This window comes from Carettochelys insculpta, chromosome 5, assembly GCF_033958435.1.
Source record: "Carettochelys insculpta isolate YL-2023 chromosome 5, ASM3395843v1, whole genome shotgun sequence".
NCBI classification, from domain to species: domain Eukaryota; kingdom Metazoa; phylum Chordata; order Testudines; family Carettochelyidae; genus Carettochelys; species Carettochelys insculpta.
In genome coordinates, this window is record NC_134141.1 from 82,567,466 (window position 1) to 82,593,995 (window position 26,530).

Genomic DNA, 26,530 nt, shown 5'->3' on the forward strand with positions numbered 1-26,530 from the left:
GACCCCCGGGACGGCCCCCCGCCGGCACTGGGACAACTTTCCAGGCCCTTTTCGGGAAGTCCAACACTCGGAGCTTACAGCCTCGCCCCACACCCTCAGCCCGCTCGCGCCCCCCGGCGCCTCAGCGCGGGAGGAAGGAGGGGGGCTCCCGTCTCCCCACGGGGGACGGGCAGGGGGAGGGGCTGCCGGGCCCCACAAACGCGGCGCGACCCCGCGAGGCGCTTCCTCGCCGCTCCTCAGGGCAAAGGGCCGGATCCCACTAGCAGCCTGAGCTGAGCCCCACCCCGCTCCTCCAGTGCCCCCCGCCGGCTCACCGCCTAGGCGCCCCGGCCCCGCCGAGAGCGACACCCGCTGCCGCTTGTCTGCGTTTTCACGGGACTAGCTCGGGATTTCCCGACGCATGCGCGGAGCGCGACTCCCCTTGGCCTGGCGGAGATTGGGGCCATTCCTTGGAACTTCTATTCTGCGGCTGCGCAGAATTCTCCCCCACCGCTTGTGCGGGCGGGGGCGGGGGTCTAGCCCCTGAGGGTGAGTTCCTCAAGAGCCGCTTGCAGAGCCACCCCTCGAGCGCGGGAGGCGCTGCAGAGCCGGGAGCGGAACGTCTTTGCCCCCATAGCAAATCCTTCCCTTGCCGGCCGGTAGCTGACTCCGGGCGGGCCCTGGCCCCGGCCCTGCCCCCGGCCCCGCCCCGCTCCACGCCCGTTTAGTTAAAGTACCATTGAGCTGCTCCGTGAGACGCGCGTACGGCGCTGCTGAGTTCCGCGGCTTCGCACAGCAGCGGGCTCCGCTCTTACACTATCTGCTGCCCAAACGTCTCTGCGGAAGCCAGGGTAGGAGCGGCCCTCGGTTCCTGTCTCGCCTCTCAGCGGCGAACGCGCTCGGTGGCAGCTCTGCACCGCAGCCTGCAACGTCAAAGCACTTGCCGCTGTGCTCCCCGATCGTGTTCCCCTGGGGGACCGACTGATGACACAGGCTTTCGGGAGGGGCAGCAGGTTGGCAAAAAGTTTGGTAGGGCCCAGGGCCCGTTCTCGCCCCCTTACACCTGCCTAAGGCTCCGAGAGGAGAGGAGAGGGGAGGGGTGTGGGCAGGGCCGTAGCTAGGGTGGCATGGGGCCTAAGATAAATCCCCGCCCCCGGTGCCCCAAGTGCAGGACCCAGGCAAGCCCCACGCTCTCGCCACATGCTCCATGCCTGCCCTGTTCCAGCCCTTACCCTAAACACCACCCACCGTGCCCCTCACCAAAGACCCCTCCCCTGAGCAGCAGGAGCCAGGGGATTACCAGGGCCCTGGCACAGGTCATCAGCAAGAGTTGCCCCTGTCCCCACAGTCAGTGTGCCAGCAGCCTGCAATGGCCTCTCTCAGGCCACGTCTCCAAGGTAGTGGGAAGCAGAGCATGCTGGAGCGGGCGAGCTCTGCTTCCTGCTGCTGTGGTGCAGGTGAGTTGGGAGAAATTGGCAGGGTAGGGTGGGGTGAAGCAGGCTGCCAGGTCACTCTGGGGCCAACCCCTGAGGTCACCTCATCCTACCCTCCCTACATCCTGTTAATCCCCCAAGCTGCCCTAGGATCTGTCCCTAGAACAGTTGAGGCAGCTGCTGCAGCACTCCCTGAAGCATGGGGCCTAGGGCAGCTGTCCTGAACCATCCTATGGACAGGATGTCTCTTGGTGTGGGCTCTGGGAAGGAACTGGGGTGCTGGAGAGGTGAGAAGTGGATCTCTGGGAGCTTGGATGCAGGTGAGGGTCTGGTGTGCAGGCTCTGAGAGGGAGGTTGTGGGCTGGAGGTGGAAGAGGGAGCTTGGGTGCAGGGTGGTGGGGTGGAGGGAGAGTTCTCCCTGCAGCTGGGGTGAAGCAAGGCAGGGTCTCCACATTGTGTCTAGTGGTGGGGAGCTGCTGGAGCAGCACACAGAGATCCTGTCCCCCACTTCCCACCCAGCCACAGGTACACTCATGCCAGCAGCTGGGGTAAGCCAGTGGCCAGAAGCTGTTCTAATGCTGCTGCACTGCCCCACTAGGTGTTTTAAGTCACCCCCAGGGGCAGCAGGCTGGGCTGGAGGACACGCTGAGAAAGCACTTAGGGCAGCAGTGGGGCCTGTGGATACTGAGGGCAGGGAACACAGGTAACAAGTTTTCATGGAGCCCAGCCTGGGGTCAGGAATATTCCTAGTGCCAGGGCTCCAAGGGCCCATGTAACTCATCCCCTTTAATTACATGATCAAGTAACTATTTTTTTCAACATTCCCTATCCTTGGGTAAGGAAACTGGGATAAGGACAGGGATAATGAAGACTGGCCAATGACGAGACTAGAATGTGGCTTTAACCAGAGTATGGTGGAGGTTAGGCTCAGAGGGAGGGAAACAAGGGAGATGGACACACTGGGACAAGGGTTGGCTGGAGGAACAGAAGCAAAAATTCTCTGAATACTAGAGGACAGTATGTATCAAATCTTCTTTGGAAACCAAAATTCCTAACTCTGACTCTTTCTCTCTTTTACAGCTGCAAGTGAAGTCAGTAGTGTTTGTGGTCTGCATATGTCAGTTCTACAAGAAATCAGGAACTAGATGACTCAGATTTGGCATCCAAAATAAGTAGACACTTTTGCTCTTAATCTCTCCGTGCCTCAGTTCCTCATTTCTAAAATTAGCATACTCGTAGCCCGTCACCTCAAAGGAATGTGATTATGACAAATAGTTAATGTTTATAAAGTAGTCAAATACTGTAGAGCCATGTCTACGCTAGCAAGTACTTTTGGAAAATCTGGCCCTCTTTCAAAAGAGCACATGGAGCATCTACACACAAAATGCGCTCTTTTGAAATTAAATCTAAAGAACTCGGTGCTGTTTTCGAAAGCGTTCCTCCAGTTCCATAACAGGAAGAGTTCCCTCTTTCTAAAGATCCTTTCCAAAGAAAATCTGCGTAGACGCTCCTTTCAAAAGAGGAATCTGCCATGGTGCTGGCCAGCTGGGGTGTGGAGATGCCCTGGCCAGTGGCAGTGGCTCTATGCTCCCTGTGCCTGGCTGCCCTTAAAGCTGCACAGACCCAGAAACCCCATGGCAGGAAGCTAAGTGTGCTGGCAGCAAAGGCGTAAGCTACAAGCAGCACGACCTCTCGGCCACCCCCTCAGACCTCAAAGAGGACCATGGCCAACAGCCAGACTTCTCAAGAGTCCCAGGCCCCGCTCCCAGAGCTCTCACAGGGCTTGCCAGAGCCCAGCCAGCCTTCTACAAAACAGGCTCCCTCCTGGACGGAGCTGGAGCTGTGGGACCTCCTAGGACTGTGGAAGGAGGAGGAGGTCCTGCGGGAGATGGGCGTCAAGCCTTGTAATGTGGCCACATTTGCCCACCTTGCCACTGGACTGGCTACCCAGGGACACACTGCCTCCACCCCAGACCGGGTAAGGAGCAAGGTGAAGGAGCTCCAGCAGGTTATGCCCAGGCCCAGGACGAAGCTGACCACTCTGGGGCAGGTCCTGCAACTTGCCCTTGCTACTGGGAACTCTGGAGCCCTGGGACACCTTGTCACCACCCACTGTCCTGGACACTGCAGCCAATGAGCCACGCCCTGAGGCCCAGGAGGAGCTAGGACCTCATGGCAGCCCCATCCTGCCAGGCACCAAGCCAGAACCACCCTCTGAGGACTCCAGCGACAGGGACCTGGTCATTGACCTGCCATCACGGTCGTCCAGCCATGCAACAGCCAGCCAGGCGAAGCCAGACCTCAGCAAGGAACCCTCCAGTAAGTACTTGGGGTGGTGCACACCTGGCTTGCAGGGTGGGAAAACCACAGCTGCCAGTAGGCCACCCACATGCCCAGTGGACCCGGGTCGGACACATCCCAACTGGCTGTGGCTCCCAGCACACCGTAACAGCCACCAGCAACACTTAGCACCCGCCCCTGTGGACAGAGTTGCGAGCCGTATATGCAGGGAGGAAGTGGGCAGGGCCAGACCACAGCTAGGGCTGCCCCACATGGGCAGAGAACTCTTCAGTGCTTGCGATACCTCACGGATGCCCTGCTGTTGGATGGGAGGGTGAGGGGCTGCTGCCCCCTGTGATAGCATAACCGATATGGTTCCTCTGTACCCATATTGAGAGGCCTAGAGCTCTTCTGCAGCCCGAATAGAGAGCAGCAGCCATTAACTGTGAAGCTACAGCTCACATACTCACATTCCATCTACATTTCAATACAGTAGTGTCACATCAGGCTGTTAAGAAGACCACATCCTAATGTCACCCACTGTTACCAGATAAAGAAACCTGTCTCAAGCTGGGTAAAGAAAACTAAATTAATAGCATTTTGTCTGCAAGCAATGACTTATCAGTAGCGGAGGTTGCAGAATCACCATTCTCTGATGACTGTCTTCACTTTTCTACTGTTTTCTGTGTAATCTCTGTTTGGTTTGTAATTGCTCCCATCTGCTGTAAAATTAATTTTGTTAAGATGTAGATCAGTTAAAGTGGTGGATTCTGATTGGTTAGGTAATTGTGTTGCAGTATGATTGTTAGTGAAATTATATTAAAATACTTGGTCAAGGTGTAGCTAAGTAGGACTCCTGTTTCACTACTTAAACTGGGGTCCAAGAAAGGAAAAGCAGGAAAGAACATCAAGCAGGAAAGGAAGGGAAGAAGCAAGGATGGAAGAAGGAACACCTGAAGGAGGACTCACCTTGCCAAGACCAGCACTCCCAGACCCTGAGGTGCAGCAGCCAGCATCCAGAGAGTGACTTTGTCTGTCCCAATAGGGGAACTCTACCTACCTTATCAGGATTGGTGAGCATGATACTGTGTGCTTAGCATGTATTCTGCTTTCTTGGTAATCATAAATAAATAGAAAATAAGAATATTACCGTGTAAGGCTTTTTCAGTGGCACAGATCCTGCATACCCACAGGGAATTATACCCTGAGCTCTAGGAATTGGGTAAGGGTGGGAGTCATAGGGTCATGCCTTGAGCCCTATGGATTGGGTAAAGGTGGGTGTGTCCCTGAGTATGGAAGAGATAAAGAAAATTGTGCAGGTAACACCCCAGAGGGTGGGGGTCATGGCCCTCAGGGTGCTAGTGCAGGACTGATGTGCTGTCCATCTTACGCTTTCTATATGTACAGCTGTGCCATTGGAGGGCTTGGAGAATGATAACTAGTACTCTACCAATTTCACATCCCTGAAAAACATGTCATGGACCATCTGTGATATCTGATCTCCCAGAAATCAGGGGGCTGGGAAGGGACAGGACTTATCCTTCTCCTGCAACCTATTAAGGGCAGAATTGGACCACCTCCACAAGATGCACAGAAGTAAGGGTAATACATCATCCTAGATAGCCTGGCAGAGGAATGGGACCAGTCACCACCGCCTCCAGCACAAGGGGCTCACAGCAGGAGGGCATGGGAGTGGGCCATCACCACCTGGCAGAGGTGGCGGAGTGGTGCACTGAGGTGCTGGAGGGAGGCATTGGAGGATCTAACGTCCCACCTGCTGGACATGACAGTAGTTCTGCAGGAGCCTGGTCCCGGTCCACCTGGTTCCCCCATCCAGCTGCCCCCATTCCCGCTGCCCCCTGCCAAGCCCAACCCCATCAGACCCCGCCCCCATGGCCCTACCTCCCCGTGCTGCCTGCCCCATCCCAGCCTCACCAGGGACCCCAGACCTAGGGTGTGAGGGAATCCGGAGACTGACAGGGCTCATGGCCATCCACCCCACCCCACAGTAGTGACCCCCCTGTACCCCCAAGTTAAGGTCCCCCCCAGCCCCCCATGTACATAGTCTGCCCCATGTTCCCTGCTGTATATACAGCAGGGTCTCAACAGTTACAAGGGTTCCATGTTTAGAACCCTCACAAATATTGGTTTTTCACAAATACGGGGGTGCCTGGTCCAGATCACCCACACGAATGACCCTATGCAGCAGCATTGCATTGATCATGCAGATGACCTGCTATGGAGGGAGGGCAGGTGTGCACTCTCATGAGGGTGATATAGAGTATGCCTGGGCCCTTCCCCCTCCTAGCCCCCTCAACCCTGCTGCCCTTTCCTGGCCCCCAGTTCTCCTGCCACCACAAGTCCCCCTGGCCTGGGAGTCCCCTACCTGCTCCCCGAGGCAGGTACATGACTCAAGCACACCTTACTTCATGAGGACAGCCCTGATGGTGGCTTTGCCCACCCTGAATTGGTGCCCCAGATGGTAACTGTCCAGGATGGCCAGCTTCCAGACAGCAATGGCAATCTTCTTTTTGAGAAGGGTGATCCATGTGTCTCAGGACAGGGACAAGCCAGTAGCAGAGCTCCTGGAAGGTCTGTTTGCTCATTCTAAAGTTCTGGACCCACCTGCTATCATCCCAGACCTCCATCACCAGTTGCTCCCACCAGTCCATTCTGCTGGGGTGGCTCCAGATACACACGGAGGTGGTACAGGGGGGGATCCTGGGTCAGGGGGCTCCACGGCCGCGGAGGGGGGGGCTTGCCCCCAAGAGGAGGCGGAGGGCAGCTGCAACCACATTGGCCAAGTGGCTGACCATGGTACTCAGGTAGACCAGCTCTAATGCCAGAAGCTGCTGATCCAGGTCCTTTGGGCGTGGGTAGCTGTCAGATCCATGCATGGACTCTGTGATGCATGCGGCAGCTCTGTAGGCCTCAGTGCCTTGCTCCTATTTTTCTTGGCAGGGGTGGGGGGGAAGGTTGACTTCAATGGATAGTAGCAGCATAAATTATGATGCTTTTTTAAAATTAGTAATTTGGCCAATAGTAGTTCAGAGACCAAAGGCACTACTGACACACATTCACCTGCATTCCAGTCACCGTTGCACCTTTCATTCATAACAGCCTTGTTCTGCACATTGTGACCTTGAGTTACAAGACACTACATCTGAATGCTACCAACTTCTCTCCCCAAAGCGTTCTCAGAACCAAATGTTACCAAAAGAATATTCTACAACTATTAGGCTGAATTTTGTCCAACCATCTGAACATTTTTCTCTTAATTTAAAGCCTTTTACCAGAAGGCACTTAGACAGCATGCCATCTGGTATAGCCTATGCTCTTGTGAAGCTAAGAGCTGCACATTTAATAGTTGTTGCAAGATCAACTTTACAATGCTTCAAGGCCACAGATATTTTTTGCACTGCTAACAATGATATTGTGATTTCTATAGTATTTTCTATCTGTGTGTAACTTTAGAAACAGCCTGTTTCTCAAATCTGAAAACAAGCCAGGTCAGCTAGGAGGAAGAATTTAATTTGAAAAATATGAAGGATAATTGGAAATCACTTAAGAATATCTTCCTAAATCCTCAAGAAACCACAATCACATACTCAAGAAGGCCATAGTGGTTTAAAAACTGACCTGGTATAGAAGGGAAAGAAGCTATAAAAATAATACGTAACAAATGGGAGAAGGGGAAGTCAATAGTAATAAATATAAATCTGAAGTTAGGAATTGTAGAAAATTGATAAGGAAAGCGAAACGACACAGCAAGCCCCCCAAAGGGAGATTATTTGTCTAAGTACTCTGGTTTGATAGGATGTTACTGCTAAACCCAAGAGGGAAGAGAGCAGATGGCCTGCAAGGGCAGAACCCACCAAAAGGGTGGCCTTGACCATTGCTTTAGAAGCAGTATAAAAAGGTAAATGACGCTGTCCTTATTAGAGCTGGTAAAATTACTGATCTTTTTCTAGCAGGTTTAAAAAAAAATCAGAAGTTTGGTTTGGTTTGGATGCAACTGAAACAGTAGTATTGTGTGGTTCAGAAATTAGAAAAAATGTCCTTTAACAAGCACCAGGGCACAGAACTAGAAGTGGTAGGGAGCTGGCTTCAAAGTTCCTATTTCAGGGCAAAAAATGCAAACATGCATCTCCCAACGTTAACCACAGGGCTACAACGTACACTCAAATTAAAGTAATTAGTCCAGAGAGGAAGTGATGCTGTCACTCATTATGTAGGGCACTCACCTGGGAGGGATGGCACTGCCAGATTGTAGTACCTCCTGACCTGAGTATTTATGTGTACAAAGTTTAACAGATTGATGAGAAATTAAGACCCAGCAACAGACTAGCCTATGAAATGGTGGGTCAGGTGTTCATTGAGAAAGGAGGAAACTGCATTCAAGTACCTGAGTTGCTCAAGTGTCAGATGAGTGCCTAATCTTAGCAATTAAGAGAAGGCAGTGTCACCAACACCAAGTGTCCTTTTTTAACCGAGCCTGAAAAACCAAGCTGTTTCAAAAGTGTCAAAACTGTTCACTGAGGTATTTCTGATTCTTATGTATTTTCTAACTTGGTCTGAAACAATCTGATGAAATGGACAGCAATTTGCAAAATGTTTTGGTTAACCCATTTTATGCCCTATTTAAAAAAAAGTTTCAGACAAAAGAGAGTTTATGGTTTTAGAAGACAAAGAAAGTGCAAAAGTGAAGGAAATAGACAAAAGGAGTCTGCAAAGAGCACAGACGTATGAATTAAAACAGCATGCCTAGGCAACACCACTCCCCAAGACCTAGTAAGATTGCTAGCCCAACCTTTCCATGCAGAAATAAAAAGGATATTTAAAACCTTTTTGAGATGCTTTCCTCCTACTTCACTGGTGAAGCTGGAGAACAAAAGTGAACTGAGCTACTCCTGCTGGAAGCTACAATTTTTCTATCTATTGCCCTGTCATACTGTCAGCAGATAGGTTTGCAGTTATCCCTTCATCCCATCCAGGGCGAGACTTATGAAACCACAACGTGCAATGGTTTCTGTCCTTTGTCATCCCTCATGGCAGCTAATCACATTCAGAGACTGAGAAACAGGTGCTTCGTCTATTTATTTTACAATTTTGCCTCTTTATTCCCCCAGATAAATGGTAGAACTCCACTTATTCTGATTCCTCGGCCACACAACATGCTGCTAAGGCCATTCTTTGTTTCGGAATTGTAATTCAGCACCTAGCTGTCTCTTCAAAAAGGTACATAGGCTCAGTGTATAAATTCTCATTGACTATTTCTCAGAATCCCCTCCCCTCCAGCATTGTCTCCTACCACCCTTTAAAAACTCCAGGAGGTTTGAAACTATTTACCAGTTCCTTCAGACAGCTCTGGTTGAATTTAAGCCCTGTTTAAGCTATATTAGGACAATAACTTTCCAAATGTGTAGTAAGTGTAAATGGATGCAGTACTGTTTCAACAACCAGACTGAAACAAATAAATGTCCCCAGCTTATCTCAAGGGACCATTAATTGACAAACATTTTCATTTGTTGTTATGGACAGTGAGCCAGCTGGGGTAGTTCAAGTCACCTGTGCTGCTGAACACTATTCCCTGGGGAGGCAGGAGGAAGGGGGAGCAAACAAAGTCTCCTAATCAAGACATATTATTGCTAGTGCATTCTCATTAAAGGATATTATGGAGTGTGTGATTTTTCTTTTTAACCTTTAAAAACAATGTGCATCTGGAAGTGACCTTTTTGGGATATGTTTAGAAACCTGGAAAATACATTATGAACATAATATGTCAAACTTAAGTCACTACAGAATGAGTAATGGGCAGGTGTAAACATTTTGATTTAATAAATTTGTGACAGAAGTTTTTATCACCTGATTTTCAGTGGTGCACAGCAACCCAATCTTGTCAACAGATGCAATGAAATCGTGAGGCTATTTGTTAGGACTTCAATCTGGAATGGCCTTTGCTGCTATGTGTTACATAGAGGATTTTAGCAATGAATTTCAATGTGAACTAATGTACTACAGATTCAGAATAGAATGACTCTTGGTTTTCCACATATTTCTTATATCTTATTAAGCACATAGCATATTTGGAAGAGAATTAAATGGCTTTTTAACATTTTTATTTTGGTTATCAGACACAAGAAGGGAAAGAACATAAGGCAAAACCAACCTCACAGAAAAAAATGAGGCACCTTGATTAATTGACAGACTAATCCTTTCAAAAACTTTCAGCTGACTTTTTTTTTTAAACAGTTGAAAGCATATGCATAAGCCACAGTTTACAAAGCCTAAAAAGGCTCATACAGTATGCTAACAAGATAATTCGTTTTAAGAATAAATATCTTAAAATTTTTAATCTGAGTAATGAAATATGTTCCTTAGAAAAGTAGTTCATAAAAGAGATTTTCCTCGAATTTTACTAGAGAACTAGAGTTTAAATTCAGTGCTGCCTCAGGACATGTCCTATAAGGCTTCCTTGGGTTTTGGCACTATCACAAGTTATTTTTTTTCTTCCAAGTGCTCTTGATATGCACAATTCATATCTATAGTGTCACCTATCCTTTGCATGTCATTTTTTTCACAATTTCTGGATGGCCAGGAATGTGATTTTTTAAGTGCTCTTGAGAAATTTTGATGTATTTTTGTGTTGAGAATTGAGCAAGTGTTGTCCTGAGAGCCAAGATTCTGGCACCATGAATATGCAGGATCAGCTGACTCTTGGGATTCTGAAGCTGTACACTGACGGTTGTTCAGAGTAATGCTCACTCCTGAAAGACTGTTTTCTTTAGTCTGCTTTGATGAATCTTCTTTTTCCTCCATTGCTCGAGCCAGCATATAACTAACTTTTCTTTGATGAGCTAAAGCCTCTTCTTTATCATTCAGCTGTAGTCATATTAAAAAGGAAAAACAGAACTACTTTACAAGTACTCCTTAGAACTACACCAGATGCAATCAACAGTATTTGTTTAAACAGAAAGAACAAAGAAAACTTTCAATATACCTTTTTCTAGATTTTTAAGATACTAACCAAATCTATTAGCATCCTAAGGATTTCATGAGGATTATCCAATTCTTCCATTTTCCTACAGTCGGTATCAGAAATAAGCATGCCTGTCAACTTTTGTCCCAGATTTTTCTTGTTCCCCTGTAACATAAGTCCTGGAAAAAGGAACAGACTTAGTTTAAAAAACAAGAATTTGAAAATTAGTATTCTTTAAGCAAAGTAAAGGTTGACTTTGGGAGAAAATATACATTTACAAAGTAAGATATGGAAGGAATTACTGGCTTGTAAGGTAGTAATTAAATTATAGTTGACTTTCCTTGGATACAATATGGCACATGGTTTTGCATGTAATGCTGGCCCGGCCTACAGCAATGATAGAATAGTCTTTTTACTGAAAACATTTGTTAACAAAATGGAAACTTCTGGAGCTGCATCAGAAATACCCTTTGGCTCTGGTATAAAGCCTGTGAAGTTCTTTGAGAACTACTGATGGGAAAAAAAAAAAAACACATGCAGAAGGCTAAGTCTCATGATAAAAGTCCCTACATTTTTGTTTTTATAAAACAGGCAATAGATGCTGAGTTAAAGGTTTTGTGAAAGAAATGTAAGAAATTGCAAGTCAAACTGATAAATATATTTATTAAAAATCTTAATCAAGATAAAAATAAAAGGGAAACTATCCTGAGTTAAGATCCAGAAATATATCCTAGTATATATATCTAGAAATATATGCTAATATCCCACTATACAAAGAGTGTGGAAGTTTCAAATTCTTTTTATGTTTGCTGATGATGCCTCAGGACATATAATTAGCGAACAAAGATACCAGAATAATCAGTAGTTTCATATAAATTTCTAAAATCTATCCCATGTCATAAAGTTACATTCTGGAGCTTATTTTGTAAACAAAGGAAAAAAAGGCAGGAGAGTTCACAAACCAAAGCACAATAGGTTAGTGGATAACATGTGGGACTGGAAGTGGATTTGTGAACAAGGCCCTTAATATATTCTGTATTTTGGTTTCTAAAGGTGTACAATTAAGATAATGATACTTACTTCTCTCCTTTAGAGAGCTCTTTCAGATCTGCAAATGGCTAGTGACAAGTATTATTGATCATAAGAATGTTTTCTAAAAAATAGTTCAAACTTATCTATATATCATGCAATATTTCTCAAATTGCCTATGGCAGGGGTAGCCAACCCACAGCACTCAAGCCGCACGTGGCTCTTGGAGCAATTAAAAGCAGCTCATTGTCAGAGCCACATGCTGGGAGTGCCGTCTGCCACTCTATACATAAACCCCAGCGCTTGGTGGGAGAAGTGTGTGGAAGCAGCAGTGGTGATTCCAGAGAGTTGCTGGCATTAAGTCTGAGCAGGGGACTGAGGGTGCCTGGCTCTGGGGGAAGGAGAACGCATTGAGTTAAGGTGGGAGGGGAGAGGGGACTGGGGCTCCCTGGTTCTGGAGGAGGGAAGGAGGATTGGGTTAGGGCAGAGGACTGGGGGTGCCTGGCTCTGGGGGAAGGCATTGAGCCACATATTATATATTTATTTTTTACCTATCTGTATTTAGATAGATAAAAATAAATGTATAATACGTGGCTCTTTGCACTCTATCCATGGCTCTTAGTCTCTAACTGGTTGGCCACCCTGGCCTATGGAGTGGAGGATACTCAACACACATTTCAGTGCTTAATTAAAGTTGTAATTTCCTTACATTGTGATTTTATCATCCATCATGATACTTATGTAAAATAAATCAGTAATGTCAATTAAATGGTTGCTTTTATTAAAAATAGCAACTAAAAGTGCACTTAAATCTTGCCCAGAACTAATATTTGAACAATCAAAAAAATGTATATATATGTATAACGGTGGGTTCTTTAAGATGCGCGTCTCTACCAGTGCTCCAATTCAGCCACTTCAACTGTTCAGATGTCTCTAGAGCCCTATTCTGTTAGCAAGGTCCATACAACCCACAAATGCCCTCTATACGACCTTATACCACACATCAATTTCATATAGGGCTGCGCTGGCAAACTGCCCTCAATTCCTTCTCTATCTGACCATCAAAAAAAAGAAAAGTCTCAAGGAGGGGGGAAGGAGGTCTGATAGTGGAGCAACCATAGAGAGATACAGCTCAAAAAGCCACAGTTATTGCACAAGGTCAGCAACCTCTTCTTCGTCAGGTACTTTCTTTACGGATGCTCCAGTTCAGAAGACTCCCAAGTGGTATCTCCATGGAGAATGGGGAGCTTCGGAATCAAGTCCAAGACTGAAGACAGTACAGCAGAACCAAATGCTGCATCAGAACTGATGTCAAGGACCAAGACATAACGTTTAGAAAAAGTATGCACTGACACTGAGCTGGTACATGGGCCTATCTCAGATACCTGAAGATTTTTTCCCCCTAAAGCTGAAGAAGTGGTCTGTGATCTGGCAAAGTCTGTTATTATTCTTTGTGGAGTCGTAGCACCATCTGCATCACACCAAGCAATAATATATGCAGAAATCCACACTGAACATCCCTGAAGAAACCATGGATTCCTTGAATCTCCTTGCAATGGAGACAAACAATCTAGCTCAAGGGTGGTCAATCAGATTTTTGAGGCACGGGTGGGGGGGCAGAGGGAGAGAGCACTCCAAGAATTTTAGTCAGTGATCACAGGCTGCATTTTTCCATTATATTAATGTGGGGACACAGGGTCTGGGATGGTGTCTGGGCGCAGGGAGGAGCTCCAGGCAGGGGACTGGGGTGCAGGATCTGGATAGGAGTTTGGGTGCAGGAGACGGGGCTGGGATGCAGAAGAGGGTGCAAGGTGTAGGCCCTATCCCTGGCCAGGAGGTGCTTATCAGAGTAAGTGCCCAGCTGGCGGCACAGTGGGGAACTCAGGCAGGCAGGTTGCCTTCATGGCATGGTGGCCCACACCACTCAAAGCTGCTGTTTCCAGCCAACGGGAACTGTGAAGATGGTGCTGGGGTGGAGGCAGTATACAGAGACCAGCCACCTATTCCCCACAAGGGTTGTGAAGAGATGCTTCCCTGCAACCTCTGGCCATGCGCTTCTGGGAGTGGTGTGGCTGAGGCTGCAGCAGCAGACAGACTGGGTCACAGAACATTTCCTCCAACGCAAACCAGGAGGGTCATGGCAGGCTGAAGGACAATGCTTGGTAAGCCAGAGCCTGCCACAGGCTATATTTTACCCACAACTGGTGTAGGTGATTTCCAAAATTAATTGGTCCTATCCAGATAAAAGAATAATGCTTGTCTTACATACAACATAAAAAAGGAGGTCTCATGCTGAGTGGATTAGGGAAAATTATCGTAGACGACTGAATGGGATAGGAATCCTCCAGCACCTGAGGTAAGAATTTCAGGTGTGGTCAACAGAGAAGGTTTGCTATCCCCTCATCTGGGGATAAGGCTGAAAGAGGAGTTGGGAGCGGGGTTTTTGTTCACCCTACCCTACTGTACTTCAAAAGGTCCCTTCATGTTGGGAGTTCGATGGAGGAGACTATGAAACACAATCTCCAGGTGCAATGGAGCCAAACGTATGGCAAATTGCTGCCAATATACTGCTCAAAGATTTCAATATAGCCATGGTGGAGGCTGCTACAAGAAAGGGAGTGTTACCGAGGACTGATCCCATCATCCCTGATATGGATAAGAATTCTTCTCAAAGTGTGGGTTCCTGTAATGGTGCAGAGTGAAACTTGGCCCTGACAAGTAGGAGACTGATTGGTCCATCCTCCTCAATGTCTTTTAATGTGGAAGAAAGACTCAGCAGAAAAGGGTTGAGAATCTTGCTCAGTAGTATTGGGAATCAGTCAGCATCTCTGAGCAGTGAGGCTTCAGCTTGTCTAACACTGACAACTCCTTGAAGCTGCAAAATTCTTGCGGTACCAAGCGAGTTGGTACCAATGTGGCTTTTGAAGTGGAGGGCACTGTTGATCAGAAGCATGTAGATACTAAGGCCAAAGATGGCCGGTGCTTTTACTTTCTGGTACTGATGGACCAGAACCTGCAGGCACCATGCTTGATGTGTATGTTGCTATTCTCCAGGAGTGTATGTCCTCGGCCACTCTGTCCTTCCCAGATGTTATCAAGGAGCTGTGTTTTCCAAACTGCTCCAGGATCTCCAAGCCCCACTGGTACCAGAGGGAGAGTCCTTCACTGTTGCGGTACTGAGTGAAGAAGGCAAGGCCTCTGACAATGTGGACTTGGGAGGAGACTGGGGCGTTTTGGGAGCTGGCTTTTGTGGCGGGAGACCACAGTCCTCTTCTTCAATACATTTCCTGAGTCCTCCACAGTCTCTATGCCCCAATTAGAGAAGAACTTAGCCAGAGTCGAAGGGGCACTGGAGACAGATGTCAGTGGACTGCCTTTTATACATGACTCAGTAGAGACTGAAGGAAACAATCCATCAATAAGGCTTCAGTTTGGTCTCCCAATTCTCCCATGCTCTAGATTTTAGAATCAGGCAAAAGCTACATTTTTGGGCGATACGGGATTCTCCTAAGCAAAGAAACCACTTGGATTGGCTGTCACTGACCAGACATCCTTTTGGCAAGGGAAGCAGCATTTGAGACCTAGAAAGCCAGGCACGTCCAGCCAGGCTAAATACGCTTTCCTGGGGACAAAAAAATAGGATTGGAGAGTGAGGGGGAATCCAAACCTCTCATTACTATCGAACTACAACTAAGTCTAACTCGACAAACTAAAGTAACAAAAGAACAGCAGCAAAATATGGTGAGGCATGCACAAGGTAGACATGATAGAGCTCCATCTGAGGCCAAGGTTGTAAAGAACTGAGGGTAATCTGCCTGCTACATAACCACAGTATACAGTGTGAGTTTGTATAGAAGGCATGCATAAGACATTGAACACACACTGCTTAATCAAAATCTCTAATAAAGGGTTCAAGAGGCACATACATACCTGAAGTAACTGAAGTGGAGCACCCACAGGGACACTACTCAAAGAAGAACAAAAACATTCCCTTTGCAATATTTATAACTGATTAAATGTGATACACTATGCTACTACAGTATAACGTAAAAATTGACTACAGAGACCAACGTATTTTCAGAGTCCAAAAGATAGACAAACATAATAAAAGGCGTAAGGTAGGTTTGATTTTGAACATCCCTGTACTTTTAATAGCCAGTATGCTATAACTGCCATAGTTAAAGATTTTTTTTCCCAGCAATGTTATTCAGATGTCAGAGGGGCAGCCGTGTTTGTCTGGATCTGTAACAGCAACGAAGGGTCCTGTGGCACCTTATAGACTAACAGAAAAGTTCTGAGCATGAGCTTTCGTGAGCACAGACTCACTTCATCAGGTGAAGCTTCAGCATCTGATGAAGTGAGTCTGTGCTCACGACAGCTCATGCTCAAAACTTTTCTGTTGGTCTATAAGGTGCCACAGGACCCTTTGTTGCTGTTATTCAGATGGTATCCTGTGAGTGCAGGATAAAAAAAAACTAGACTAAAAAACCTAGATTGATGGCTGACATCCTTGGGACCTGAGGGATCCCAGACCAGGGATTCTGTCAGATACCACCTGGGAAGGACAGGGTGCCAATTCTGCCTCCTCCCCCAGTTCACTGGCTTCAGGCCCTTCTCCTGGGCTCCCCTTCCCTACTCGCCCATCCCCCACAGGCTCCCCAGCTGCTGGCTCCCATCCCCAGCCACCCTTCCCCAAATGCAGCTTCTCAGGGCCACAGCTTTCAGCCCAGCCCTAGCTGTGGTTTCCCAGGGTTACGGCTGTATGTGCAGCCCCAGCTGCAGCTTCCTGCCCAGCCCGAGGGATGAGCCACCATGAACCAATGCTCCCTCACCAGGGGTTTCCTGGGGCCACACTGCCACAAGGCTTCACTCTCCAGCCAGGGGCTTTGCGCACAGCCCTGGCCACAGCTTCTTGGGGCTGTGCCTGGCCATGGGAATGAGCTGCTGTGAGCCTGGGCTGGTAGCTTAGCAGCCCAGGCTCCTTGGCGGCCGCTGCCCCCCGCCCCCATCTTGCTGCCAGACCAACTGTGGCTGCTCTGCCCTGGGCTCTTGCTACTGGCCTGTCTGGCCCTTCTTCCTCAAGATCCAGACAATGGATATCGTCGGATGAGCGAATGCTGGATTTCGGAGTTTCAACCTGTAGTGATTACAATCAAGTTTTATTTATGAACAGGAATCCTACATTGGAATTTGTGAAACCTGCAGCAGCAAATCTCTAGGTGATAGGCTATTATAATGCATTTGCAGTTTTCACATCACTTTTCTCACGTTTTCTTGATTCTCAAGACTCCTAAGTCAGTCATTGGATCACAGCTGTAATAAAACAGTGCTGTCAGTCCTCAATAAGCCTACCCTCAGTTCTATTGAAACTTATTAATTTTAATTAAATTCTAACAATAAAAAATTATTAAACATCACAGTTACCATCCTCTTTCAGGCGTTTCCAGTTTATGAATTTTGTTTCTTTTTTACAGATCTTATTCACTTGTGTGAGCCTCAAAGCCTGGTCCTTCCTCTGCATTAACTGCTGCTCAAATGCAATTCTGAAGGCATCTGCCATTATATATGCTTCTTCTTTAGCCTTCTTCAAAGCTTCACACTATTTTTAATTAAGGGAAAATTAGAATACATCATACAAACCGGGAAGCCTAAACAGTTTTAAAAAATTTACACTGTGCCTATTAACTCACTGTAGCAAGACTTCTTATGCTATCATGAAAAGAGCACAGCCAACACAAACACACTCAGACCAGGTCTCCATGGGTGAATCAAGATTGAGGAGAAGCTAGACAGATAAATTTAGAAAAGTGGTGACATCAGTCCTTCCTTTAAAACAATCTTTTTTTTCTTTTTAGAATGGAAACAAACTAAACACTAGCTTGCTAAAAAGAATGATTGTGATGTGGGGATTGAAATGCTTACTCCTTGTATGTGTGCACACACACATGCGCACACATATCTATACACACACATTCTCTGCACTGTTTGACTCTCCTGTAGGACTTTTTTCTCTGCCCCTCCAGGACAGCTTGAAGAGGAGCAAGAGAGTCCCATGCCAGTGGCACTCAGCGCTGCTGTCACAAACAGGCTGTGGACATGTGCAAGGAAGTTCTGTGTGATTAGAAGTTGAGGCACCAGTATCAAGGAGAAGAGCCATGCATAATAGTGCCATGATAGCATCATCTCCAAAACTGCTGTTCTTTGAAGAAGAGACCATTTCCCTACAGCTGCAGGTCACTGAGGAAGGTATCAGACTAATGAAAGTAATAAAATAAAAATAGTAATAAAAAGTAAAAAAATAAAATAAAAAATGCACACACATAAATTATGCCTTTAATTAAATCTTCCCTTTCAGCAAGGTAGGCTAGACACTTTCAGACTAAAACATGATATAAGTGAGTGGAACAAAGTCAGAGTTGGCGCTTTAAAAAGAAAATAATCACAGGACTTACTTCTTTTAACAGACAAGCTGTTTTTTCTCCATGTTATTATTCATGGTGCATACCTGATGGACATATTTAGTTCACTTTAATTTTTCTAAGCTATTTTACTGTTCAATCCAAATGGATTTTCAAATTGATAACCACTTATGTGGAGTACTGTTACATACACACAATGGATCTCTCAAAATAATACCTCATCTTACAAGATATCCAATGGGCTTCCACCAAACTAAACTTAGGATTCACATATATAATTTTCCATCTTTGAGGGTAACAACTTAGGTTATTCAATTCAAATTGTGTTTCTGCATTTATTACTTGTACTGCAGTAGCTGTGTTTACTACTTGGAAAGGTCTAAATCAAAATCATGAGCCAATTGTGTTAGGCACAGGTGCCTACTCCCAAAAGTGTAAGGAGAGGCTTGATCCCCAGCTCTGGCCTTGTACTCACCCCACTCCAAACCTTCCACCAAAGTTCCATCCACCCCACCTCTTCTTGCTTCATCCATGCCCCACCTCTTCCTACCCAGTTCCATCCCTTCCTCAAGTGCGCTGTGCCCTTGGTCTTCCCCACAACTTCCAAAATGCTGTGAAACAGCTGATTGTGGCAAGCAGGAAGCACAGGGAGGGAGAGAAAGGTGCTGTTCCATGGGGTCCACCAGCAGGCAGGTGATGCTCAGAGTTGGGGGGAACTAAAAGAGGGAAATGATGGGGGACTGCTGGTGGGTGCTCAGCACCCATACATTTTTCCCCAATTGGTCTTCCAGCTCCAGGGCACCCACATTATCAGCACCTAAGGTCTAGGAGCTGTAAAACAAATGGGAGCATATGCTCCTTAATCCAAAGGGCTTAAATATATTTTGAGAAGATATAACAAGTAAATTTCACAAAAACAGGAGGGAAAAGGAAGGATGGATGTGGGCAACAATAAGTTTGCTTGGTTTATATAGGCTAGCAGAACTTCTGAACAATTTCAATGTACTGTGCATGTGGATTTTCTCTCTGTCACTCTATATTTTCTCTTTCTCACACCCCACACATCCCTAAAAGCTGGCCACAAATGTAAAAGTCAGCACTCTGAAATAGGCAAGAGTGTGTGTTTACATACTGACACACTTGTACCAGTTAACGTTAAGCAACAAATTAAGTAATTTAGATTTTAAATTTGTACCATCCATTCAAACAAATTTGTCATGCCTCTTAACAGCTAAGACTAGCACAGAGATTCCCAAACTTCACTGCATCAAGACCCCCTTCTTAAAAAAAAAAAAAAAAAAAAAAAAAAAAAGCTCTACCCTCTCAGGAGGAGAGACCAAAGCCTAAATCTGACCAATCCCTGCTATGCCAGATGGAGAAGCCAAAGTCTGAGCCTCTCTGCCCTGGGGAGGGAGGACAAAGTTGAATCCCACAGTGGAAGCTCCCAGACTTTGGTTCCAAACCCCAGCAAGTCTAAGCCAACTCTGGCTACCCCATTAATGGGTTGTGACCCATTTTGGGGTCCTGACCCATCAAGTAAGAAGTACTGGTCCAGTATATGATTCCCACATTCAAAGTCCTCTATCTTTAGCTTTCAAACAAGACCCTCATGCAGCAAATCTTTTTTAAACAGAAATTCTAAGAATGTGCTTGGAAAGGAGCAACAATCTTTCAATTAATTATAATTCCACAATATATAATCTACTGGGCCATAAAGTATCCATTTACTCTATATTATGAAACACTCAAAAGAATTACATGAGATTCAGCAACTGAACAGAAGATTAATAAAATCAAAACTAATCTCATTTTACAAATCCTTTTTTGCATCCTGCAAGCATTTGATATCACATAAAACATTGACTTATGTTAACAGATTACATTAGGGCTCCAGTACAGCAAGGAGCACTTACTGCTATTTTAAAATCCTTTTTGAACCTTAGGAATGATCATAACATACGTTACTGGTATGAACAACAAGGAGTCCGGTGGCATCTGAAAGGCTAACAATTTCACTATGGCATAACCGTTTGGACTTGCAACTCACTTCATGAGATGCATTAAGGATGAAAAAAAAAAACCCAGCAGTAGTACTGAGATGGGAATGTTACACCAGAGCTTATTCAATCAAGGTGGATGTGGATAAGAAGGTAAGACTAACTAAAGTGGGAAATTACTTATAGCTCACTCATTATCACATGTAATTTTCCACTTTAGGTTGTCTCACCTTCTTATCCACATCCCCCTTGACAGAATTAGCTCTGATGTAACACTCCCACCTCTGTCTCAAGGTTCCCTGTAATCTTTTACATCCATGGGCAGAATAAATTTTGTTATGTGCACCAAGGCATGAGAAGATGCACACCACCAGCAGATGTGGGCACTGTGGGCACTCTGCTAATCAGCTGAACAGCACCTGAATTTCTCCTGGGCAGACACCCAAGTGCCCAGCTTACACTCCCTACTATCTGTTTCTTATTCTTTCCCTTCATGCACCTGATGAAGTGAATTGCAGCTCACAAAAGCTAATGCCGCAAGAAAACTGTTAATCTTTTGAGATGTCACACCCAGACTCCTTGTTTTTGCTGAAAGACTAGCAGAGCTACCCCTGAAACCTATATACTAATAAAATGCATTTATACCAGAAAAATGGGATAAAATTTATGAAGCTGTGTATGTGTTTCATATTCTTGGATTCTTCCCCACACCCTTTCACTGGTCATAAAGGAGTTTATCCATTTGCTCAAACTCCCCTAACCCAACTTTTAAAGTACTGATAAAGACAACTTAGTTTAAAGGCTGCTGGATCTTATACATACTCAATTGTGGCAAACATTCTAAGAAAAATAAGGGGGAGTTTCCTCCTGCTGTGGAACTGAGATGGACAAGATTTATAATACCAGCAACTTGGATTTAATTAAAAATTATACCTGGACTACAAGATTGCACGAGATGTAAAAGTGATATTCTTGATTACTAGGTACTGCCTTTCGCTATGTAAAATTGTCACCCTAATACCTGATGTTAGTGATGAAAAAGTGATTTGAATGCAAAATGATTTTTCTTTCTCATGGAGTTCCTCTTTCTCTCTGGGAGCTGCTACATCTTCCCTACCAGAGGTGACCTAAACCTGGTAAAAAGGACCAGCTAGAGAAGTTTCTTGGTCAGGTACACTGCCAAACACTGCTAGTACAGATGTAATTTGTACCAGCAAGCAGAGACAGCACTAACTTCAGGTATTAAGGGTGGCAACTCGGTCTTCCCGCTCCCCAGCACTCACCACGCGGAGAAGGGGGGCTCACCAGACTGGGAGTGCACAACAGAGCACCGCAAGGTGAGTGCAGAGGAGAGGAGGGAGGGAGGCAGGTGGGCAGGGAGGGGAAGAGGATCTCTTGCAGCTGTTAGCGCTATCTGCTGTCCAACCTCTGGCTCAGGTAATCCCCAGCCAGGCTGGTTAGGGAGGGGACCAGCAATCAGGATGCGAGCAGAGCAGGGGAAGGGGCAGGGACTGCAGCACAGTGGCGGGGTTGCCCAGGGCACTGCGCCTGCAGCACTGGGGGAGGGTTGCCCCAGGCCCTGACCCCCGGCTCCTCTTCTTGAGACAGCCCTGCCAGCAAGAGTGCTTTTGCAGGTATAGCTTATACTCCCATCACTCACTTTACGAGCACAATTGGTTCCCAACTTTCTGCTCGTAGACAGAAACTCACAAGAGGGACACTAAACTCCTATTAAATTACATGCAAATGTCTCTAGGTTCCTAGGGCTCTCAGCTTGGGCAAGGAGTGGCAGCAGGTGGCACTGCTTTTGAAAAGTGAGTGAACCTTGGGTTGGGGAGGGTTAAAGGCTGGGGGTAGTCTGGGGCTGTACGCAGGAAGGAGGGCTAAAATCTGGTGGCAGGCTGGCGGGGAGGGGTTCAGGCGGCCACGGTGTGGAGTTGGTGGGTGGGGGGGGTTCGGGCTGTGGGGCTGCAGGAGTCAGGCGGGGTCTGTCTGTCTGGCTGCTGCAGTTTGGGGCCACGGTGGTCTGGCCACAGGGGTTACCGATGGAGAGTGGGGTGTCAGGCAGCAGGGGATACAGGCAGCAGGGGCATCAGGCTGCGGGGCGGGGGTGTACTAGTGGCCGTGGGTGGGTCTGCTTGTGGGGGGGGCGTGTCTGGTCGCGATGGGGGTACAGGCGGCCATGGGGTCTGGCTGCGGGGCCAGCAGGGGTGTTGGGCTGCAGGGCATACAGGCAGCCGTGGGGTCAGGCTACGGGGCCTGCAGGGGGTACAGGCTGCAAGGGCCTGCAGGAGAGTAGGGGGGAGGGTTCAGGCTGTGGGGCTGGTGTGGTTTAGGGCTGTTGGGGGGTGTCAGGCAACAGGGGGGTCTGGCTTTGGGGCCAGCAGGGGCTTCAGACTGCTGCAGTTTGGGGCCGCGGGGAGTACAGGTGGCAGTGGGGTGTCAGGCTGTGGGGCTAGCAGGGGGTCAGGCTGCAGTGGGTTGGGGCTGTGGGGCTGGCGGGTGGGGGCAGACTAAGGGGGTGGGAGCCACAGGGAGGTGGGTAAGGCACGTATGAGCAGGGGAAGTTCACTCGTACAGTGGACTAAGGTAGGTAAGTGTGTCTCTCGTTTAAGCGAGTACTCGTAAATGAAGTACTCGTTTAACGAGGGATGAGTGTACTGGTTTCTCAAACAAAATATGCTATATTGGCACAATTACTTTTTTGATAATATTTTCATTTACAGTATGACTTTTCCCAGAATAGAAATGTTGTAAAACAAAAAAAAAAAAAACCTATACAACCAAAATCAGAGGGGTAGCCATGTTACTCTGTATCTGCAGAAACAATGAGGAGTCCTGTGGCACATTAAAGACTACAGGATGGACATGGCTGGTCCAGCACCCTCAGGACCTGACCAGATCCAAATGAGGAAGTTTGCCAGACCTAGGAGGTCAATCCCAGCCCTCCCTGCTCCCAGCCTCCTGCACTCCCATACTCCTATGCTCTCGCATATGACTTCCAGCCCCAACCCCATCCTCACAGGTCTGGCAGTGCTCCTGACCCCAGTCATGCTCCTAGCTTCCCAGCTTCACTCCTGGACAGGCTCCCCAGCTGTTTTCCCATCCCTGTCCTGGCTGCATTTCCAGCCCCAGCCAGGCTCCTGGCTTCCTACTGTCAGATGCTGAGCCAGACCTGGCTCTCAGCCACCAAGGCTTTCTGGTTCTGGAACATCCATAGTCTGGCAGTTGTCAGACCAGAGTCTCAGATTAGAGAGGTTCAACTTGTAACAGATTTTTTTGGACATAAGCATGTTGGTATTTAAGGTGCCACAGGACTCCTCATTGTTCTCACACAAACAAAAGTTCCTAGTGTATTACTACTACTATTTATTTGTATTACCTTAGCATTTGCTAAAGGTTGCACTGGCCTTTCAAAAGCACTAAGAACATAAGAACAGCCATACTGGGTCAGACCAAAGGTCCATCCAGCCCAGTATCCTGTCTGCCGACAGTGGCCAGTGCCAGGTGCCCCAGAAGAGGTGAACCACAGACAATGATCAAGCGATTTGTCTCCTGCTATCTGTCTCCAGCCTTTGACTAAAGGCTTGGGGCACCATACTTTACCCTTGGCTAATAGCCATTTACGGACCTAACCTTCAAAAATTTATCAAGCTCTGTTTTGAACTCTGTTAGAATGCTGGCCTTCACAGCCTCCTCTGGCAAGGAGTTCCACAGGCTGACTGTGCACTGTGTGAACAAAAATTTTCTTTTATTAGTTTTGAACCTACTACCCATTAATTTCATTTGGTGCCCTCTAGTTCTTATATTATGGGAACAAGTAAATAACTTTTCTGTATTCACTTTCTCCACACCATTCATGTGAAACTACTTTGTTTCTGAAATGTGCTAGGCTGCCCAAATAACAAATATTCTCTAAACTTTTTTCATAAAAAAGACATTGATGCTACTCCACCTCCAAGTTAGGCTACATTACCTCTTGTTTGAGCTGAAGAAGCTGCTTACGAGTTGCAGCTGACATTTTAGCACAGTAACAGGGCTCTCCTCCAGGAGCTTTACAGGTGCAGGCTCCAAGAACTGCCAGCTTCAAATCCAAGAGCATTACAAACCATTACTCAAATAGTTCTATGTGCACAAAGTAATTTACATAAACTAGATTTTGTTACCAATAAAAATACCTTGAAATCATAGTGGATATGGAACCCCAAATTATCCACACAAGACATTTATTTTTAATTAAAATAAACAAGTGATAAAATCGATTCAAACTTTGTAATACTCATCTCATAGAAGCTCTCCAATTCCTTTTTAAGCACCCCTCCCTCTTTTACAATATTTTCTGTTACTAATCATGTCAGGTTACCATTTGATACTTGTGGTATCTTGGGCAGAGGAGGAAGGGAAAGTAAACCCTGATGATGAGCTCCCACATTGGTGCCTAATGTGCTTTAAGTTCACATCTTTAGTTAATTCTTGAGTGCATTTATGTAGATGAGTCCCGAGCAGAAAAAACTGAAAGTCAGGGACAGATCCTAACTAGTGGACCTGAGCTTAGAAGAGCCTTGAGTTAAGGGTAAAGCAGCAGTCAGATGGAGTATTTGGCCTGGGTCCATCCCCTGCTCTCCCAACAGGCCACTGCAGAAGGGCCTACAATCCGATCTCAGTAAACTCTCCAAAAGGGATGGAAATATCAGGAGGCCCAGCTGAAGACTGGGCCAACACAGACTAAGAGGGTAAAACCATTGCCTCCAGGGAGGAAGACCTTGGGTTTAAAGACTGTGGACACACCCAACTGGGAGAGCATGAGGGCACTCATGAGAAGTGGGTGGCAACCCTATTACACTTTTCCCTGACTTTTACTATAAGTATTTATCACCAAATTGTAACTTTGTACATAATGCATTTAAAACTTTCTGTTTTAAATTCAAATTTTCAGGATAAATATGTGAATAAGGTATTACTGAGCTTCTCAGCCTATGAATATTTAACAAATATAGACATACCTACACATACTATGAATTTATTAAAAGACAGACGTAGATTTTCAAAAACGCTTTGGTGATTTAAGGGCAAAATCTCAGTGTCTTTCAATGGGAGTTGGGCTTCTAAATCCTTGAGAAGCTTTTGAGAACATTCTTTCTAGTTCTAAGTGAATACCAAAGTAATAAAGAGACCACTACATACAATCTTGTTAGAATGGACACTTTCAGAAATGTGGATTCAACCTGTCATGTCAGACTATTTGTCATTGTTGATAGGATCCTCCTCCAGAAAGTTAAGGGAGCCTTGAATATATTCCAGACTGCTTTTTGGAAATCTGTCAGACCTTGGATCATATAGTAACAGAGAAAAAGCTGTGACAGTCTATATACTATGAAAACAAAAAAGCAGTCCAGTAGCACTTTAAAGACTAACAAAATAATTTATTAGGTGATGAGCTTTCGTGGGATAGGCCCACTTCTTCAGACCATAGCCATACCAGAACAGACTCAATATTTAAGGCGCAGAGAACCAAAAATAGTAATCAAGGTTGACAAATAAGAAAAATATTATCAAGGTGAGCAAATCAGGGAGTAGAGGGGCAAAAGGTGGCGGGGGGTGTCAAGAATTAGATTAAGCCAAGTGTGCAGAAGAGCCCCTATAATGACCTAAAACATTCCCATCTGCATTCAAACCACTTGTTAATGTGTTGAATTTGAATATAAAAGAGTTCAGCAGCCTCTCTTTCCAATCTGTTGTGAAAATTCCTCTTCAGTAAGATGCAAGCCTTCAGGTCATTAACAGAATGGCCCACTCCATTAAAATGCTGGCTGACCGGTTTGTGCATCAGGAATGTTTTTATGTCTGTTTTGTGCCCATTAATTCTTTGTCTAAGAGAGTTTGAAGTCTGTCCAATATACAAAGCATTTGGGCATTGTTGGTCCATGATGGCATATATGATGTTAGCTGAGGAATATGAGAATGTGCATGTGATTCTGTGAATAACCTGGTTAGGTCCAGTGATGGTATCTCCAGAACAGATATGTGAACAAAGCTCGCAACGGCCTTTGTTGCAAGGAAAAGTTCCACGACTGGTGTTCCCGTGGGAGAGACTGTGATTGTTGATGAGAATCCTCATAAGGTTGGGAGGTTGCCTGTAGGAGAGAACAGGCCTGTCACCTAGGGCCTTCTGGAGTGTGGCATCCTGATTAAAGATAGGTTGTAGGTCTTTAATAATGCACTGCAGTGGTTTGAGTTGGGGACCTTAGGCGTTTTGTTCTTGGCTTTTTTGGGCCTATCTTGGAGAAGCTGGTCTCTGGGTATTCATCTGGCCCTGTCAATTTGTTTTTTTATTTCTCCTGGCAGGTAATTCAGGTTTATGAATATTTGGGTAAGATCTTGTAGTTTTCAGTCTCAGTCAGTAGGATCACAGCA

The 26,530-nt window shown here is 46.3% G+C and overlaps 2 protein-coding genes across 4 annotated transcripts in view; both read right to left on the bottom strand.

Moving 5' to 3' along the window:
* ZFYVE16 (zinc finger FYVE-type containing 16) overlaps positions 1-407 on the bottom strand; it is a 60,772-nt gene extending 60,365 nt beyond the window's left edge. Inside the window, exon 1 of one of the 2 annotated variants that reach the window (XM_074995390.1) lies at positions 315-407. The gene's annotated coding sequence lies outside the window, so the exon portion shown is untranslated. The remainder of the gene's footprint in view (positions 1-314) is intronic. The other variant, XM_074995391.1, reaches the window with a different exon arrangement.
* Positions 408-9,532: 9,125 nt separating this feature from the next.
* CCDC125 (coiled-coil domain containing 125) overlaps positions 9,533-26,530 on the bottom strand; it is a 48,468-nt gene continuing 31,470 nt past the window's right edge. For both annotated transcript variants that reach the window (XM_074994220.1, XM_074994219.1), the window contains exons 9-12: positions 24,093-24,200; positions 17,125-17,299; positions 10,720-10,850; positions 9,533-10,574 (exon numbers count right to left, since the gene is read on the bottom strand). In XM_074994220.1, coding sequence (XP_074850321.1) covers positions 10,191-10,574; positions 10,720-10,850; positions 17,125-17,299; positions 24,093-24,200 — 798 coding nt within the window. In that variant the 3' untranslated portion in view covers positions 9,533-10,190. The remainder of the gene's footprint in view (positions 10,575-10,719; positions 10,851-17,124; positions 17,300-24,092; positions 24,201-26,530) is intronic.